At 31.7% G+C, this 17,926-nt stretch overlaps 3 protein-coding genes across 9 annotated transcripts; all 3 read left to right on the forward strand.

Moving 5' to 3' along the window:
• Positions 1-3,279: 3,279 nt before the first annotated feature.
• On the forward strand, positions 3,280-4,588 carry LOC111280903 (uncharacterized). The gene is made up of 2 exons (XM_022868438.2): positions 3,280-3,877; positions 4,022-4,588. The coding sequence occupies exons 1-2, from the start codon at positions 3,346-3,348 to the stop codon at positions 4,438-4,440; spliced, it is 951 nt and encodes a 316-aa protein (XP_022724173.2). The 5' UTR covers positions 3,280-3,345; the 3' UTR covers positions 4,441-4,588.
• Positions 4,589-7,208: 2,620 nt separating this feature from the next.
• On the forward strand, positions 7,209-10,771 carry LOC111281082 (serine/threonine/tyrosine-protein kinase HT1-like). Of its 7 annotated transcripts, none has more exons than XM_089757168.1 (5): positions 7,209-7,361; positions 7,672-7,855; positions 7,970-8,943; positions 9,150-9,605; positions 10,349-10,771. In XM_089757168.1, exons 3-5 carry the CDS (start codon positions 8,191-8,193, stop codon positions 10,631-10,633), a joined length of 1,494 nt encoding a protein of 497 aa, XP_089613294.1. In that variant the 5' UTR covers positions 7,209-7,361; positions 7,672-7,855; positions 7,970-8,190; the 3' UTR covers positions 10,634-10,771. The 7 variants fall into 7 exon arrangements, with proteins under 7 accessions (XP_089613294.1, XP_022724411.2, XP_022724408.2 ...); XM_022868675.2 differs by having other exon boundaries at positions 7,256-7,331; XM_022868676.2 differs by lacking the exon at positions 7,672-7,855 and having other exon boundaries at positions 7,209-7,331.
• A 5,461-nt stretch (positions 10,772-16,232) lies between these two features.
• LOC111281242 (transcription factor bHLH162-like) lies at positions 16,233-17,458 on the forward strand. The gene is made up of 3 exons (XM_089757268.1): positions 16,233-16,560; positions 16,688-17,020; positions 17,154-17,458. Exons 1-3 carry the CDS (start codon positions 16,279-16,281, stop codon positions 17,244-17,246), a joined length of 708 nt encoding a protein of 235 aa, XP_089613394.1. The 5' UTR covers positions 16,233-16,278; the 3' UTR covers positions 17,247-17,458.
• Positions 17,459-17,926: the final 468 nt, after the last annotated feature.

Below are 17,926 nucleotides of genomic sequence, written 5' to 3' on the forward strand. Positions count from 1 at the left end.
CGGTCTTGGCATGCAGGAATGATTATAGCAAAAAAATTATACTGAAACTAATCTGTAGTAAAGTGTGAACAAAATTTTTGCATAATTACATGTTAAACACATGCATATGATATGCAGTTGAGCAGCATAAATAATTATCCTCGAGCAAATCATGCAAATACAAGCTGTAGCTTGACATATTATCAGAGCATCATTTTCTATGTGTGGTCAGCCTGTCGATTTTCTATCTTATCGACTATGGAGAGGACGTCTCCATCTAAAAACCCGCCAGGTGCTGGTGTGGTCAGAATCCGCGTCTCATTTCTATGGATATTCGCTAGCTATGATGATCATGATCTTCATGCCATGTGCCAAAAAAAATCCGATCATCTCCATGTTAGAGATAATGGTAATCTAGATTATGATTAATTTAATATCATCTTATTTGACACTAATTCATTAATGATAAACTGACCCTAAACAAGATAAGATTAACTTGATTAATTCTGAAATTTTTATATTTGATTTCTTATGAGTAATAATTAAAATTTCAATTTAAGACCTTTAATTTTGAAATTAATTTCAATATTATTGAATTAACAACTTATTCATAAAATTGTTGATCAGTTGAAGAATGTTTTACATTAAGTTTTCTCTCTTGAAATAATAAATCCTTTAATTATGTAAACTTACATTGAAAGGTAGACAACCAAAAGTAGACAAATGATGAATGTTGATGGTGTTTTTGAATATTTTAGTTGAGAGAAAAAAAAAAAATGGGATTAAAGGAAAGGACAGCTGTAACATGTAGTCAGAAAGTATGATTAGAGGTATTAAAATTGTTAATTCGAGACGCGTTCCGACACTCAATGTGGTGTCCGAGGTAAAAGTAAGAAGTGAAATAGATGAAAATGATGAGTTATGTGAGAAAAGTTTAAGTAGTGAAAGAATGTAAGGAGAAATACATTGGTTCTGTTCTTCTGATACCTTGTCTGTATAGTTCTCTTTTACCTCTTGTGTGAGACAAATGATCAAAGATCTAATTAAAACGACGGACAATTAAAAATATTTTTTTGTGTGAAGTTTGAGAATAATTTACGTGAATGAATAAAATTTATATTTAATGATTTCATATATGTATAAATCACATTTAATAATTTTAAATAAATTAATAATTCATTAATTAATTTTAAAATAATTGTTTCAATTAGGTGTGTAATCGAGTCGAGTTTAGTCGATACAGTAAAAAATTCGAGTTCGACTTACAACTCGTGACTCGATACTCAGCTCGAACTGGATCGAATTTTATTTTTTAAGCTCGAGCTTGATTAGTGATCAAATTTGAGCTATTCGAACTTTTTCGATTAAACTCGATTAATATATAAAAATAAGCTCAATTCGTATATTCGATAAGAGTTCGATTATTTATACTCGAGTTCGAATTCGAATTCGAAATATTTTATTAATTAAAATAATAAAAATATATTTAAATATAAAAGCTTGATTAAGCTCGTAAACTACTCAAATCAGATATAAAAATATTTGAATTCGATTTGATCGACAAATCGAGCTGCTCGAGCTCGAACTCGACTTGATAATAATCGAATCGAATTCAAATTTTCTTCGAATTAAATCTAAATAGCTTACGAATATTAATGTATCATTTACACTCATAATCTTAATAAACCATTAATAAGACTTTGGGCTGAATTATTCTCTTAATCGAATGTCATCAAGTCATCTTTTTATAGCAAATGATGTGATTGTTTGGATGTATTTCATTTGGACGATTCGAAACCTAAAACCTTGATGTATTGATTAAATTCTAATCATTTATTGATTGACTGAGGCATAAAAATGAGTATAGGATATTTCGATTTTATTAGTGAACTAATAACTCGAGAAAGTAGATAAATTATTTGGATTAAATATAAAATTGGTAATTTTATTTATTTTACGAAAATGAAAATCACATGTTCTTGACATTCAAAAACAAATCATAAAAAGGTTGAACATAGACTTCTTTGTAGGTCATATTAGCGTCTTTGTCAACATAAAAAATCGGAACCTCCCAATTTTTCGAATGCGCGTTTTACGTACCACATGCTATTTGAGTTCATCGACCAACTTTGCTTCGAGATTCATATGATGAATACACGAAAGCGAACAAAATAATTTTTGTTGGGTACAGAAACTGGTAGGCCCCCCATTTCGGATTAACATCAACATCTAACGTCCATGATTTTGCCACGTCTGATCTTATTAAACACCCAATCACATCACTCGGTCGTCTTCCATTTTATTGTGGTCCCACCGTTCTGGAGATCGGGACATAGATAATTACTATATTCACTCAAAACCTTACCATTTTAAAATTTCATAGAAAAGCGAAAATTAAAAAATAATGATATTTGTGTTTTGAATTTTGATGATTTTTATTTTAAATATTTTTAATTCGATATTTGTGTTTTCATATTAAAATTGTTAAATTTTAAAATCAAACAAATTTTTAGAATAAATTTTTGAATGGTTCAAGTTTCAATTAATTTAAATTAAATTATTTGAATTATAATTTTTTAATTAAATTGAATTAAATTAAAAATTTTTTGGATTAGAATCAATTTTACTAACTTTAAATCCAACTTTCATGTCATGACAAATGTATATTTTTACTATTTATTTACATGTTGCTAACTTTATTTGTGTAAATTTTTTATAAAATCTTTATCGATAAAATTAACTCATTTATACTAAAATATTGAATAAAAAATTAAAATAATTAATTAATTTAATTAATTAAAATTTATTTTTTAAAATTTAAATTTTATTGATAATTATTTATTAAAATTATATCTGCACGATTTAAATTTAATTATTTATAATTATTTATTTTAAATTATCAAATAATTTAAAAAATTAAATAATTTATCTATTTAAAATTTTTCTTATAAAAAAATGAAATAAAAACATTAATCAATTGAGACAATTTTTTACACCAATATGTCTTGGGTAGATAGATACATGAAATAATTATGAGAAAATAAATGTGGGACGTGAATATTCGAGCATATCGGACTAGATCGGTGGATCAAAATTATTGCAATCGATCGACGTGGATCCTCGCTGTCCAGTCCAAATATACCAGAAACGACCGGTGCAGATAACCCAATTGTTACAATCCACGTAGGATACCAGCTTCTCGCTCATGTGCGCGGCGGCTCGTTCGACCACGTAGGTTTGAACGGGGCCCACTTTTCCCTAAAGCTTACTATAAAACCGAAGTCCAATAATCCATGACAAGCTCGCCAACATTCTAAGTTATCCACGGCATAAAAAGAAAAAGATAAAAAAAAAAAAAAAAAAACCATGGCTGGCTTTGCAACCAGAATTTCATGGAATCACCGGAATTTAACCTACGGTTGCCAGGAATTCAAGTTTCCTGAGCGACCAGATTCAAGTCTGTCAGATATGGAATTCGGGTTTCTTGAAGATGGTGACCAAGAAATCCCTGGACATGGAAGCTGTAAAAGTGATGAGCTTCGAGGTAACAATGAAATGATAGATGGAAGAGGAGAGTTGGGTGATGATGATGATGGTGAGGCGAAAGAAGATGATGGAAGTAGTGTTGAAAACAACAAGAGTTTTTGGCAGAGTCAGCACCAGGCTCTGCAAGCTACCTTGTGTAGGAGTAGCTCTTTGGAATCAAGAATTAGAAATGCCACCAAAGAAGGCTTGAAAGATATTCAGAGAGCGAGAACTGTTTGTGCTTGTGGGAAATCCATGGCTGAAAGTTGTAGGAATTGTCTTATGAGAGAAGTCTCTGGCCGTCTCCAAAATGCTGGTTTCAACAGTGCCATACGCCGGTCTAAATGGCGAAGCTCTCCAGATATCCCATCACGTATAATAATTAAAACAAAGAACATTAAATTCCATTGCTAAAACTCTTTTAAAGCAGATTTTTTTTTTTTTTAATCTTTGGTGGGGTTTCATTTGTCAAGGAAATGAGAGGAGTTAACATATTATTTGGTTTGATATTGTGCAGGAGAGCACACGTTTTTGGATGTGATAGAGAATTCAAGAAAAGGAGATGTAAGGGTAATAATAGAGTTGAACTTCAGAGCTGAGTTTGAGATGGCAAGAGCAAGTGAAGAGTACAATCGTCTAGTCCAACGATTACCAGAAGTTTTTGTCGGTAAAGTAGAAAGATTAAATAATGTGATCAAAATCGTATGTTTGGCTGCCAAGAAATGCATGAAGGAGAAGAAAATGCACATGGGGCCATGGAGAAAACACAGATACATGCAAGCTAAGTGGCTAAAATCATGTGAACGGAATACATCTACAAAATCCTTGTCAGTGGGATATTCAGGCCGATTGCCGAAGCCAAGGGCCTCATTGCTAACTGTAGATTTGCTGGAAAAGCTGTCCAATGTGCGTTGTACAGCAGTTCAGGTTGTATGAATATTGGGAGAAATTTAAACCAAAGATTTTGTCCTCTAGTTCTTTTAATTAAACTACTATTTAAATCTGAACTTTTGGACCGGTAAAGTGTATATAATAATATTTTAGAGATTGGATGAATAACGAGAAAAGGCCTTTTATTCTGAAATCAGGGTTTTTGTCTATAAATATTCTTGGTCCTTTCTTGTTTTTGACTTGAAGTTTGATGTTCAACGATAAGGTCCATCGACTGCTGCAATTTCAGATTTGCTGGCAGAAAATGGTCAGTTCTGGAGCAATACACCTGACTTTGGATTCTTGATAATCTTATAAAATAATGTTGAATATATTAAATGGATCAGGTTCCAAACTGATCTCATTGTTGACCTTTTGTCGTATTAACAAAACTTCAAATAGGAAATAGTAATATAATAAAGAAAGTAGATAAAACTAAAATCCCCACAGCTGAACTCTGGATAATTTCTATGGTTTTGGCTTAAACATCATTTCTGCTGTCATTTTGGAATCGGATTATGGAGTTGCAGTTTTGAATTTGCATAATTGATCTCCTAAAATTGTCAAGCCTCAGGGTCAGGGAAGATTATTACAAGAATTCATAAATTAATGATTGTAGGAAACTCACAAACAGAAGTTAGGATGTTAGATGGTAGATTTCATTTTCAAACTTAGGATGGGTGAGCCCAAGCGTCACGGATCAATATTTAAGCTTTAAGCTTGAGCGACTTCGGAGACTTAAAAATTGACTCATCCGACAACTCAAATCAATTTAATATTCAGACTGGTGTTAAAACACTCAGTATTCCAAGGACAACCACCTTTGCTGTTGTTAAACAAAGCTGCACATTAAATGTTTGATGAAAAGCTCAAGAGAATCAAAAGAGATAAGTAAGAATAAACTTATATTACTCCAAGTTGTGATATGTACAATGAAAGTGGGGCACCCTCTGTTTATAGGTAAAGCCGCTTACATCCATGAGAAACTGCTCTCTGTCTCGAAAGGAATTACTGGGCCTGATCCATCCCGCGGACCGTGACACAAGGACCTCCATAAAAGAAAGGCATTGCAGTGATATAATGGGGGAGGGGGGGGGGGGGGATGGTGTGGAAACTGAATGAATTGGGTTAGTTGGGTTTGGGGTGTGACAGCCTGAGACCTTGGAGGGTGAACCAAATTTTCTGTTGTCCTCAGAAATGGGACTCTTGATTTAGGGCCCACGTTAGGTGAGCCCATATTTTAGACCTACAGATCCATGGGCTTTTTATTCGTTCCCAAATCCCAACATCTTAGAAAAATATTTTTTGCATCAATAAAATAAAAGAGGTGCTTGGACTCATAGTATTAAATATTTCCATTAATAAGAAAATATGTATGATGATTCTATCCTTCATAGGCTGTTATTATATCTGTTAAAAAATGATGTTTAATTAGATTTAGGCCTAAGTTTTAATGAGGAATTTGTTGGATTAATGCTGTGAGGAGGTTGCATCAAATATAAGGTTTTGATAAAATCTGAAACTAAGTTTAGTAATCAATCATTACTTTTTTTCATTATAGAACAATAAAATAAAATTACAAAAGCCATAGATTTGTAAATATTTTTAATTATGCACTTATGATAAAATTCTCTTTTATCTCGTTAAAACTTCTTCGTTTTCACTTTGATAGAATGTTTTCATTATAACATTATTATAATTAGATATGGTGATATAAAATAAATAAATAAATTTAAAATTTTAACAAAAATCATAAATAAATTTAATAAAATAAAAAAATATTTTATATTTTTACATTGATACGAATTATGACATATAATTTTTATATAAAATAAAATACGAATACATAATTATTAATATTTTACATAATATTAATTAATAAATTATCAAGTCGAAATATAATACTAATATTTCACACTTTTAAATTTATTATTCTCTTTATTGTTTGAATTTAAATTTATTAAAAATCTATAATAAAATAAATTTTTATAAATTTATTAAATTTAATATAAATAAATTTATTTGAATCAATTAAAAAAATAGACAACTCCTTATGGATAAAAAAATGTTGTTTAATTTCACATTAATTCTATTTTCTAATTCCAATTTTGAATCCAAATATTACTCCAAAGTCTTAACCTTTAAGTACCCTATAATTCCATTTGGTTTTCCTTTTTGACCTATCGTCTCACATGCAAAGAAAAAAAAAAAAAAGATAGGGAAGAATCTTAAGAAACCAAAGAGCAAAAGTCCAATTGGAATCCAACCAAACAACTTTCAAAAACATAAAAAAAAAAAAAAAAACGACAAACCGTATTTAACAAATAAATATACGTATACATACGATCATATACCTACAAAAATACCAACAAGAAAGTCGCTGGCTACAAAATAACTTACTACTCACTACAACCTCCGTGCGAACCGTACCATCCACCCCTAGCTTTTGCTTTTGCTTTTGCGTTTTGCCATTGCCTATGTAATTATTATTATTATTATAAAATAAAAAATACTCATTCTCTAAGAAAATGACACTTGTTTTCCCCCACTTTATTTCCTTTTGATAAACTCAATAAAATAAGCCTTTTTGACAAATCAAAAGATCTTGTCTTTTATTGGCTTTCTGTCCTTTTTGGTGTCCCCACACTCAACCGCCTTTTCAACTGGGCTCCACCTTTTTTCAGTCCTCAACCCGAAAATATCGGATCCACGGAATCTACGGTCCCCAACCATCTCCGTATGCGATACGTATGTCTTCTCAAGCTTCCTTTTGCAGGGTAATTCCTATATTCTTTTTTTTTTTTTTAAATTTTCTCTTACTACCCATAAAAATCAAACAAAGAAAAAAAAAAAAATGCCACCTTGCGTTGATTAGCCATGCACTTATTAGCTTCATGGTAAAGTTCTTGTCTTTGGATGCTTTTTTGGTATGTGTTATAATATGTTTTCTTTTAAATTTGTTTTGTGCATATCTTTTCATATTTGAATCTGGGTTTTTATTTGTTTTTATATATTATACATGTATTTTATTTTTATAATGGGGTTTATGATTGTTTTTGACAAATGAATATTTTTTTTCTGAGGTTAATGGGTGTTATAAGCACGTTTTTCTTTATTTTCAATAATACAATGAAGTATAATTTTTTTTTTGGGTTGTTTTTTTTCTTTGTTTTATTTTTATTTTAATTTTTTTGATGGATGACTTTTTTGTTTGGTTACTTATGTCGGATTTTCCAGGCATTGATTCACGGAAGGTGGTGTTTTGACTTTCGAAGCTTAAAGAGAAAAAAATAAAAAAGAAAGTTTTTTTTGGAGGAAGGCTTTGATACTTTGATTATGAATCAAAAGCTTTTTTGTTGTTTGATGGATTGAAAAAAGGGTCTTTCAAGTGTGGATAGATTTGATGGGTTTCAACTTTCAAGTGATTCTCTTTCTCTTTTTTCATTTTAATGGAAAAGAGATTAAGGCCAGTTAGAGTCTCATTCTTGATGGTTTTTCTTCATGGCTTTGATTGGTTTCTTGTTCAATGAAACAGAAGTTTGATTTTTCGGTGGTCAACTGTTGATGGGCTTGAAGAATTTTTGTTTCTTTAGCTCTGTATGCTGCCTAGGAGTATTATTTCTGGAACAGTCCCTTGATTGTGTCCCTTCTTCTTCGAAGGAGGAGGAAAACAAAGAAGGGAAGATAAAGGGAAGCTTTGGGTTTAAGGTCTTCTAGCGATTCAAGCATTTGAAGTGAATTACAGGGATATAAGAAATGGCAGAAGAGGGTAATTCTTGGATAAGGAGAACAAAGTTTTCTCACACAGTTTGTCATAGATTGGACACATCTAGATTGGTCTCCTTTCCTTTCCACCTACAAGCAGACAGGAATCCAGAGAGTTTGGGGTTGAAAGTAAGGTCAACAGTAGCTTCTTCTAATCGGAAATCTGTTCACAATGATCCACAGATTCAGCAAAATCCAATCACAAACAAGCAAAGGTCTGTATCTCCTCTCCCTCAGACTGTTCTCTCTGATGCATTTATGGAAGCAAGTTCTGAGAAGAGGAGATTCTCAACTCCTCATCCTCAAAGGAAAGAATCGGACAAGCGAATGAAGGGTAAGTTTTTCCACAAAAAATCCCATGACAAGAAAGGATCCAATTCATCGGCACCATCAAATTCAAGTCCTCTTAGGCACTTGGGTTCCATGAAAGTTCCTGATAAGTCAAAGAGCAGGAAGGAGTCGGCTTGGACTAAGTATTTTGACCATGCCGGAGGAAGGGTTAACGCTGTAGAAGCAGCTGATGAACACACTGTTGAACTTTCCCAGCTATTTCTTGGGCTTAGATTTGCTCACGGTGCACATAGCCGGCTTTATCATGGGATATATAAGGAGGAAGCTGTTGCAGTTAAAATTATTAGAGTTCCAGATGATGATGAAAATGGAAACCTGGCCGCTCGATTAGAGAAACAGTTCAATAGAGAGGTTACCCTTTTATCCCGACTCTACCATCCGAATGTTATAAAGGTAATTGAATTTTGATTTTTCAAAATTTCCCCCTTCATATGTATCTTGTTCAGGTACTATAATGCTTCTCAGACAAATAGAGTTTATTCTGGTTTTCAATCCCTTAATAGCTAAATTTCCGTAGCTTTAATTTTCTTTGGATTGAGTATTTTTGTGGGGGCGCATCATGTTTCAGTTCTCACCATTATCTTTTGATCTCATAACAGTTTGTAGCAGCATGCAGAAAGCCACCGGTTTATTGTGTTATAACAGAATATTTATCGGAGGGTTCTTTGAGGGCTTACTTGCACAAGCTTGAGCACAAGTCACTTCCATTGCAAAAGTTAATTGTTATTGCTCTAGAAGTTGCTCGTGGGATGGAATACATTCATTCTCAAGGAGTCATTCATCGTGATCTTAAACCCGAAAACATCCTTATTGATAAAGATTTCCACCTGAAAATTGCTGATTTTGGTATAGCTTGTGAGGAGGCATATTGTGATCTACTGGCAGATGATCCAGGGACTTATCGGTGGATGGCACCTGAGATGATAAAAAAGAAATCATATGGACGGAAGGTGGATGTGTACAGCTTTGGACTAATCTTGTGGGAAATGGTAGCTGGAACAATCCCATATGAGGATATGAATCCTATCCAAGCTGCTTTTGCAGTTGTGAACAAGGTATATTCCTAAGCCTTATTCTTCTTGGTAATATGGATTCCTGTATCTCCTAGCATATCAGCCTGAGTTCATTAAGGCCTTTGCTTATCAAAAGTTTCCTTGAAAATGAACTCCAGCACCGATCCTAAATCATTCAACCTATTTTCTTAAATAGTTTTTCATCTCATATATTTAATCATGTTCAGTCAACCAAATATTGTAGTTTTGATGCACATGATGTGGCATACGACTGCATTCAAAATCTTTGTAAATTTAAGCAATGCTGATTAGCAGAGTTGTTTAGTCTACAATCTGTATGATGGTAGACGGCTAAGAAGCTATGACATCTTGCTGATTCTCAGCAGTAATACTAGCATTGTGGTCTCAGGCGGTGGCATGAGTTGTTAATCATAAGTTATCATCAAAAAGACATTCAGTCTAACCATTAACCTAACAGACATTCCTTCCATTGCTCAATATGAGGCCAACCTAAACACCATTTTAGAAACAATGACTGATGCCTAATACGGTGGAAGCATCATTTTTCTCCGTTGTTTGAGTTGATCTGATGAATGGTTTGGGTGACTCTGTGGAGGTTTTCGAAAGTAAGGCCATGGTTTTTAACTGATATTCTACTTAAATTTTCACTTACATGGGAGAATTGAAGTGCAATTGTGGCATCTTTACGTATAATTTGTTGCATTTTTTAATCTAAACTGAGAAGCTTTTATATCTGTAATTCTGATATCAGATTTTTTCCCTAGAATTTGAGACCTGTAATCCCAGCATACTGCCCTCCTGCCATGCGAGCTTTAATTGAGCAATGTTGGTCGTTGCACCCAGAGAAAAGGCCTGAATTTTGGCAGATAGTAAAGGTGTTGGAGCAATTTGAGTCCTCACTTAATTGTGATGGAACCGTGAATCTGGCACAGAACCCAACTTGCCAAGATCATAAGAAAAGGCTCCTTCATTGGATCCAAAAGCTTGGTCCCGTGCACCCTCACTCTAATGCGTATATTTCACCTATTCTTAAACCTAAATTCACATGAATCTTTATGGTGACCTGGCTTTTGTAGTTCCACCGGGCCAATTGTAATTAAAAGGTTGCTTTTCCTAATCTTCTTTATTTGTACCTTATGTCACATTCATGTGAGAGTGAATGAAAAAGATTGGTAGGCATCCATGGATGTGAATGCGTCTTTTTCTGTATATATATATATATATATATATATATATATATATATATATATATATATACAACAAATGATCATTATTTCGGGCACGAAATTCATCCTATCATTTCCTTTATTAGAAAAAAATACTAATATGTTTAGGTTTACAGGCAAGAATTCATTACCCTTCTCTTTGCTCAATCTTCCATTCTTCTGACTTGATTTAAACTCATATTTCACAGTAGCTAATCTTCCATCCCAACTGAAAAAAAATTTCTTCCTGTTAGTTGAGTTCATGATATTTGAATCAAGAAGTGGACTGTGGACTTTTCAATAGATCAAGTAATTCTTGTATTTCGTGTCATATAAAATATTAAAATTTATGTATTTATATTATATTTTATATAAAAATTATGTATTATAATTTATATCAATATAAAAACATGAATTATAATTTTTTATTTTATTAAATTTATATATAATTATTATTATAAATTTAAATGACATTATTTTCATATTATATTTATATTTTAGATAATCAAATTTATTTTGAATATAAAAAAATAAAATTATGCCCATATCCTAGTCTTGTGTAAGTGTCACGGGTCGAGACTTAAGCTTCGAATCCGTGTAGCTCGGAGACTCGAGCATTCACCCTTTCGACATCTCAGATTAGTTTTTCTGTCACGGTTCATACCCTTGTGAGGTATTATCCGCGCTGACCCTCTAGCCTCACGGTTTTATCTTACAAAAGACGTCTCACAAAATAAAAATAATGTGAACCTTTTTATACTTCAGTGATCTTCCTATTATGTTTAATGTAAGATTCAAAACTCTCACTTCAATTCGTGACATAAGTACCATGTAACAAAATTGGTGAGTGGTTTTTAAATGGACACGTATCTCTGTCAAATATCAATGTATTTTATTTAATTTTTGACCCGTTTTTGTCGGTGGATGAGCTTCATTCCACTACAAGGATTGCAATGGCCTCTTTGTCTGGCCTCTGCAAAACCAAAACCTCATTTTTAGACAATTTCAGTGAAGCCAACCTGTCTGTACCAGCTTGGGCTTACTGTCTTCTTTCCTGTCTTTTTTCAAAAGAGCAATCACTTTTATCCCTTTTAACGAGAAAAATTGTAATAGTGGTGTTATAGTGACTTCAAAATTTTTGAAGTTTGTGATATTGTATTTAATGGGTGTATTTTATTTATAACTATTTTTATTACAATAGTATAATTATTTAATTATAATAAATAATTATATAAAATTTATTACATATGTGTAAGTTTTATATAATATTTTAATAAATTTTACATAATTTTTAATTATAATTGATGAATTATAATGAAATAATTACATATAATATGTTTCCGTGTTTAATACTTAAAATCATAAAATTTTTCAAGAATGATACTTTTGTAGACTCATTCATGGGTTGGATTACTAGGCCAACCTATGAATGAGTCTACAAGAATGATATTTTTAAATTCTAACATGTTAGTGTCACTAATTTTCTAAACAAAAATGAATGAGTGGACCATAGTCACGACTTTCTTTCTAATCTAACCTTATTCTTCGGATCACGACTTAATTTGCAATTGGGGCAGCTTCACGCTTATAGCTTATTGAAAAAATACAAGTAAATAAAGCACGATTCAAAGAGATTGAACATTGGCACATTAACAATATTTTTAAGTGAATTTCTAGTTAATTTTCTAAAACAATTGTCCTAGGGAAAACGATGGGAAGACGAATGTGCATGATAGGTTAAAAAAAAAAGTCAGTGGCGTAGTTAGAAAATAATTTCGGAAAAGTCGTATTTATATACTAATTCACATTATATTGACTTATAAGTTCTTTTTATATATTAATTTTTCATTAAATTTAATTATTTTAAATATTAAATTTTTTTTTATAATGTTATATTGTTTGATGCGATCACGCTTATGACATAATCATTCTTAAATTTATAAATTGAATAAGATAGTATTTATTATTGTTTTTTATTATTTTTCTAAGTAATTAAGCATTTTTTTAAATTTAATAATCTAATTAAGATATTTTAAACAAAATATTAAATATTTTTTAATGCTAAGATTCTAACTATTATAAAATAAAAGTTTATGATCTTAATTTTATGTAATAAAAAATAAAATTTTATTTTTGAGTAAAATTCGAGAATGTGTTTAGGTATTATTCATATAAACTTAACATATGATTCTATTTATATAAAAATTTAAATATTTTTATCTTATTTGAAATCTAAATATTAATATTAACATTATAAAATGAAGGAAAATCTTATTTATTTGATCAATAAAAAAATTACACAAAATTTACTATTCTATACCTATAAAATTATACCTTTCTTACTCGAAAATTGCATGTGGCTATGCCACTGATAAAAGTGACAATAATTCACTGCGAGATTAAGAATCAGTTGCTTGGTTCATCGAAATATATTGGAGACTAAAGTTAATAGAAAACCATCAATCTTTGTATCAAAACCAAGGTCAAAGTCGTCGTGGATGCTTCTTTGAATTCATCAACCAAGCTAGAATTTCTACTTACCATCAATCTTTGTATCAAAACCAAGGTCAAAGTCGTCGTGGATGCTTCTTTGAATTCATCAACCAAGCTAGAATTTCTACTTAACTTTGTTCTCCAATTCAAAAGTGCTTCTTCTAGAGGGTAGTTAAGACACATTAGTCAATGTTGGAATGAATCTTTGAAATCTGGAATTTAATTCGATTATTTTATACAATTATTTTTAAAAATTGACTTACGGGGATTCAAATTTTAACATTTATAATTTTTTTTTTTAATTTTCAGATTATAGTTTTCTTTGTAAGATAAAATTCTCGACCATTTGTATTGGCAATAGCGTGAACCTTTTTAATTTTAATGGAATTAGTAGTTGCTAATTGCTATTTGATCTAAATTCACAAGGCACACCCATTTGTTTCATCAAAATATTTTGGCCTAGTAAAATTCTAATTGTGGACATAGATTCATGTCTTTTTCAGACGAAATATGATTAATTCTCACTTTGATGTCATGTTAACCTTACACAAAATCTGTAGTTTTTGATTTATTAATGCACTGTAGTTTATGGTGGGTTATAATGTAAAATGAAACAATTTGGCCACATTGTGCATGAGTTCTGAAGGGAAATAAAAAGTTAAGATTCAAGTTTAAATTACTGCAGTACTTATGCAATTTCACTAAATTTTACCACATGAAGCATCTAGAGATACCGAATATAGTCTTTGATCACTTTTAGTGCTGGTAAAGTACGCAAGATTGTTCACATTAAAGGAGATTCCGAATGAGTTTCCAATGCATTTCCAAGGAATTTTACAGCTAGCTGGTTGAGCAATCCTGGAAAAGCTTTCATGGGGTTAGAGGAAAAGATACATAATATTTTCCCATCAATTTCCTTCGGAAATTAAATCCAAGTCAATATGTAGAAAGCAAGGTGACCAAAGTCATCACAAGTAATGGCTTGTGGATGCACAAAAAAACAAGGGGATACGAGGCAATTATATTTACTTACAGATTAGGATTGTATTTGGTGTAAAAATATTGACAGATTGAAAATTGGAAGGGTCCTCCATTGTTGCTTTTCAACATCAATTAGATTTCAGTTTTCATCATCAATTCTCATCCACTGGGATTGTTTTTGGTCCTTGAAACTGAAATTGGCTCCAGGAAAAGTGCATAAGAGCCGGCAATCCTTTTTTTCCTGTCTTGCTAGCTAGGACAACAACTCCCGCAATTGCCCAATAAAACCCGACAACCATGTTTCTCCCAGCTTCTTCTCTAGCTTGAAGGGGAAATGGTTAGAAGTTTTTAAAGGCTTCAATTAGGGAGATCTAGGTGACTGTAGGGTAATTGGTTGGTGGTTGTAGGGTGGCTGGTCGGGGGCTGGCAACAGCGGCGCCGTACCAACTCTCTGATTTCTGTCTTATTCTGTTTCTTTTGTTTGTTTTTTTTTTTTGTTTTTTTTTTATTAATAATTTTTTATTAAAAATATTATTATTATTATTAAAACAGTAGACTCGAACAAAACCAATGTCTACAGGGAGCAAGCTTGCTCACAACAGATCGATTATTAAAGAAAGTTAATAGCATTGATCACATGTAATATTTTGTTGTGTTATTTAGGTGTTAATATTTTCGAGCTTAAATTTTTTTTTTCACATTTTTTACCTAAAAAAAGGCTCAACAACAATTTCCATCATGTTCACTTTGATAATTAAGACATGAAATGAAATGACAATAGGTTGTTATGATCTTTAAGAAAACTTTTAATTAATACATAATTAAGTAAACACCATTTAAGGCAAAATTAAATGTATTACACAATGTGTAACTTTTTTTATTTAAATTCATAAAATTAGATAAAAAAAATTAATTCAAATTATATTGTCAACTACTTATAGGATAATTCTAAATCGTTTGATAAAAATTGCATACTTGAGGAAAAAAAAAAAGTAAGCAACGAAAAAGAATCTATCCTTGGTTTGGCACAGTCCCCTCTCTGACATAAGAAAGCATCAGAGAGGCCAAGAAAATGAAAATCCCAAAGCAAGATTTTTTAGTTTGCAAACGGATAGATGATCTTTTTCCTCCTAAATCTGGACCATAAATCTCCAAGTTGGTGGCAATGAGACTTCTCATTATCCAAATTTTCTGTTTCGTGAGATACAATACTGGCTTGGGCAATAAGCCCCCAAATTCTACTACTTTTGCCATGTTTTCTTTATCTCACTGTTTCTGATATAGATAGTGCTCTTGACATTTTCTGCAATTCTTTGCTGTTACAGTCCCACAAGGTCAGGGTATGTATGTAAAAGTGCAAAGTTCATTTCCAATAAATATTATAGGAAAATACATATTGATTGTTGAAATATATAATCAATGAAAATCAAGTTTTTTTTTATTTTATTTGTAGTAGGCCATTATAAAAATGAAAACAAATTTGAATCATAAACTCACCAATCCATTACTATTTTAGATAAGATTATTAAGGATTATAAATAAACCATTAATTAAGCAGGTGATTATGATCCTATAAGTCGAGGGTTAGCTTGCAAGCACGTTTCCTGCTGTTGGTCAAATCAAATTAGTACGTAGGATTCGAAATCAAAGGAAATGCAGCCAAACTTTCTACCTGATTATGCTGATATCATCGTCATTCTCTTGGAAAGGGGAAGGTATACTAGCCTTATTGGAAGATTACATATATAATTAAGATCTCATTCATATGTATTGTGATAAATTCGATTTGGCCATCTAATTCCAAAGAGTCAAATTATGTTTATCTATATGTGTGTGAAAATGATTCAATTAAAAATTGAATTGAAAACATGAAAGTTAAAATTTTTTTATTGGCATGTGCTGTATGGTTAAAGCCGAAATTGAAACAGTAGCTTTTGTAAATATATGATTTTCACAAGAATCAAAACGGTCAATGACTGTCCATTTAGCCCTAAAGCAAACCCCACCATACGTTCATGTTAGCGAACTTTTTTCTCTGGCATCTCATGATAGTATTTATTTTGCTTTTTTGCCTTTGGCTTTCATTTCTGATAAGGGAACCTTTAAGCACTTTAATCCTATTGGGCAATGCCACTTCTTTTGCCAGTTTTGCTACCGCTGAAGAAGTACTTTCCATGGAGAGCAACCCTAATTCTTCCTCAAGAACAGACAGAAAACTCATTGAGAGAAACAGGAGAAATCAAATGAAAGCTCTCTATTCCAAGCTCAATTCTCTCATACCCCATACAAGCTCTAGGGTTTATCTCTTTTCTCTCCCTTTTTTCACATACTCACTCACTCCAAAATGTGAAAAAAATTAATATTTTGCTAAATCTCGATTATTTTCATTCTTTATTGCATTGCATGATGGATGGAGTTTTGCAGGAACCAACATCACTGCCTGATCAACTAGATGTAGCTGCAAATTACATAAAAGGGTTACAGATAAACTTAGAAAGATTGAAGGAAAGGAAAGACAGCTTAATGAGAGTAGAAAGGTCGACGAATAAAACAAGCAGGAGCAGTAGCAGGCCAAAATCTCCTCAAATCCAAATTCATGAAATGGGTTCTTCTTTGGAGATTGGGTTAACAACTGCCTCCAATCGTCAGTTCATTTTCAATGAGATAATTCGAATTCTCCATGAAGAAGGAGCCGAGATTGTTAATGCCAGTTTCTCTGTTGTTGATGATACTGTTTTCCATACCATACATCTTACGGTAGGCATGCTATGATTTCACTAAGTTCATTACCTTTTTCCCTGTGATGTGAGGAATAGTAAATTTGAGGAATCTTTTAATATTTTAAAGATTTGTTTAATTAGAAATTCTTGGCTTAAATAAAATTGTGTAGGTTGGGGAGTCTGCACCAGATATTTATGGAGTGGCCAGGATATCTGATAGACTAAAGAAGTTTGTCCATGATGCTGATACATATGACAAGTGATAGCTGCTGTAATGGAGTAAATAATCTGAATCACTCTATCCTCTGTTTGAATATTGTTTGTAAAAAGCTTTTCAGAAGCCTCTCAAGCAGTGATGGAACATGGGGCGCCATTGCCGCTTGCTTATTATCATTTCATGGAATAATGCTGCTTGGCAACCAGATCTATATTGTTATGAATTATGATGTTTCCAATTCCCAAGTTCTTTTATTCATATTGCCCTTCAAATTGCCTCTCTTATGCGAGAAGCAAACTACCATTAGAACCTCGTTAAACTAGGATTAAGCAACATTTAAAATTCTAGTTAAAGGCTAACAATCGCATGGTCCATTCATAGAATGTTAGATTGAAGTTTAAATCTTAACATCCTCACATACCCCCCCCCCCCAAAAAAAAAAAGGTGTATATTACTGCTCTATGTTTGATATATGTTATATGAAAACTTCTTGCTATAGCCTAGAAATGATGGTAATGTTAATTAGTTTTCGATCAGGTTACCTATAACTTTTATTTACATATAAATATCTTATGAATTAATGTCCATTGTTGTGTTTCTTTTATAAATTTCCATTTCAAAATATTAGAATGTTTTACCTAGTTTCTATACATTTATTTTTTATTTAATATCCTTTTTTTGCACATTTGTTTTCTCTTCAATGATTCTATATATGTTTAGAATCTG

This window comes from Durio zibethinus, chromosome 28 (genome assembly GCF_047325235.1).
Source record: "Durio zibethinus cultivar Kanyao isolate XHJ-2024 chromosome 28, ASM4732523v1, whole genome shotgun sequence".
Taxonomy (NCBI): Eukaryota; Viridiplantae; Streptophyta; class Magnoliopsida; order Malvales; family Malvaceae; genus Durio; species Durio zibethinus.

Excerpts from the sequence above, each read along its gene's own strand:
- LOC111280903 (XM_022868438.2), top strand. The coding sequence starts at position 3,346 with ATGGCTGGCTTTGCAACCAGAATTTCATGGAATCACCGGAATTTAACC. Across the intron at positions 3,878-4,021 it reads CTCTCCAGATATCCCATCAC|GAGAGCACACGTTTTTGGAT; the intron begins GTATAATAATTA and ends GATATTGTGCAG.
- LOC111281242 (XM_089757268.1), top strand. The coding sequence starts at position 16,279 with ATGTTAGCGAACTTTTTTCTCTGGCATCTCATGATAGTATTTATTTTG. Across the intron at positions 16,561-16,687 it reads TACCCCATACAAGCTCTAGG|GAACCAACATCACTGCCTGA; the intron begins GTTTATCTCTTT and ends GGAGTTTTGCAG. Across the intron at positions 17,021-17,153 it reads TCCATACCATACATCTTACG|GTTGGGGAGTCTGCACCAGA; the intron begins GTAGGCATGCTA and ends AAAATTGTGTAG.
- LOC111281082 (XM_089757168.1), top strand. The coding sequence starts at position 8,191 with ATGGCAGAAGAGGGTAATTCTTGGATAAGGAGAACAAAGTTTTCTCAC. Across the intron at positions 8,944-9,149 it reads ACCATCCGAATGTTATAAAG|TTTGTAGCAGCATGCAGAAA; the intron begins GTAATTGAATTT and ends ATCTCATAACAG. Across the intron at positions 9,606-10,348 it reads CTTTTGCAGTTGTGAACAAG|AATTTGAGACCTGTAATCCC; the intron begins GTATATTCCTAA and ends TTTTTTCCCTAG.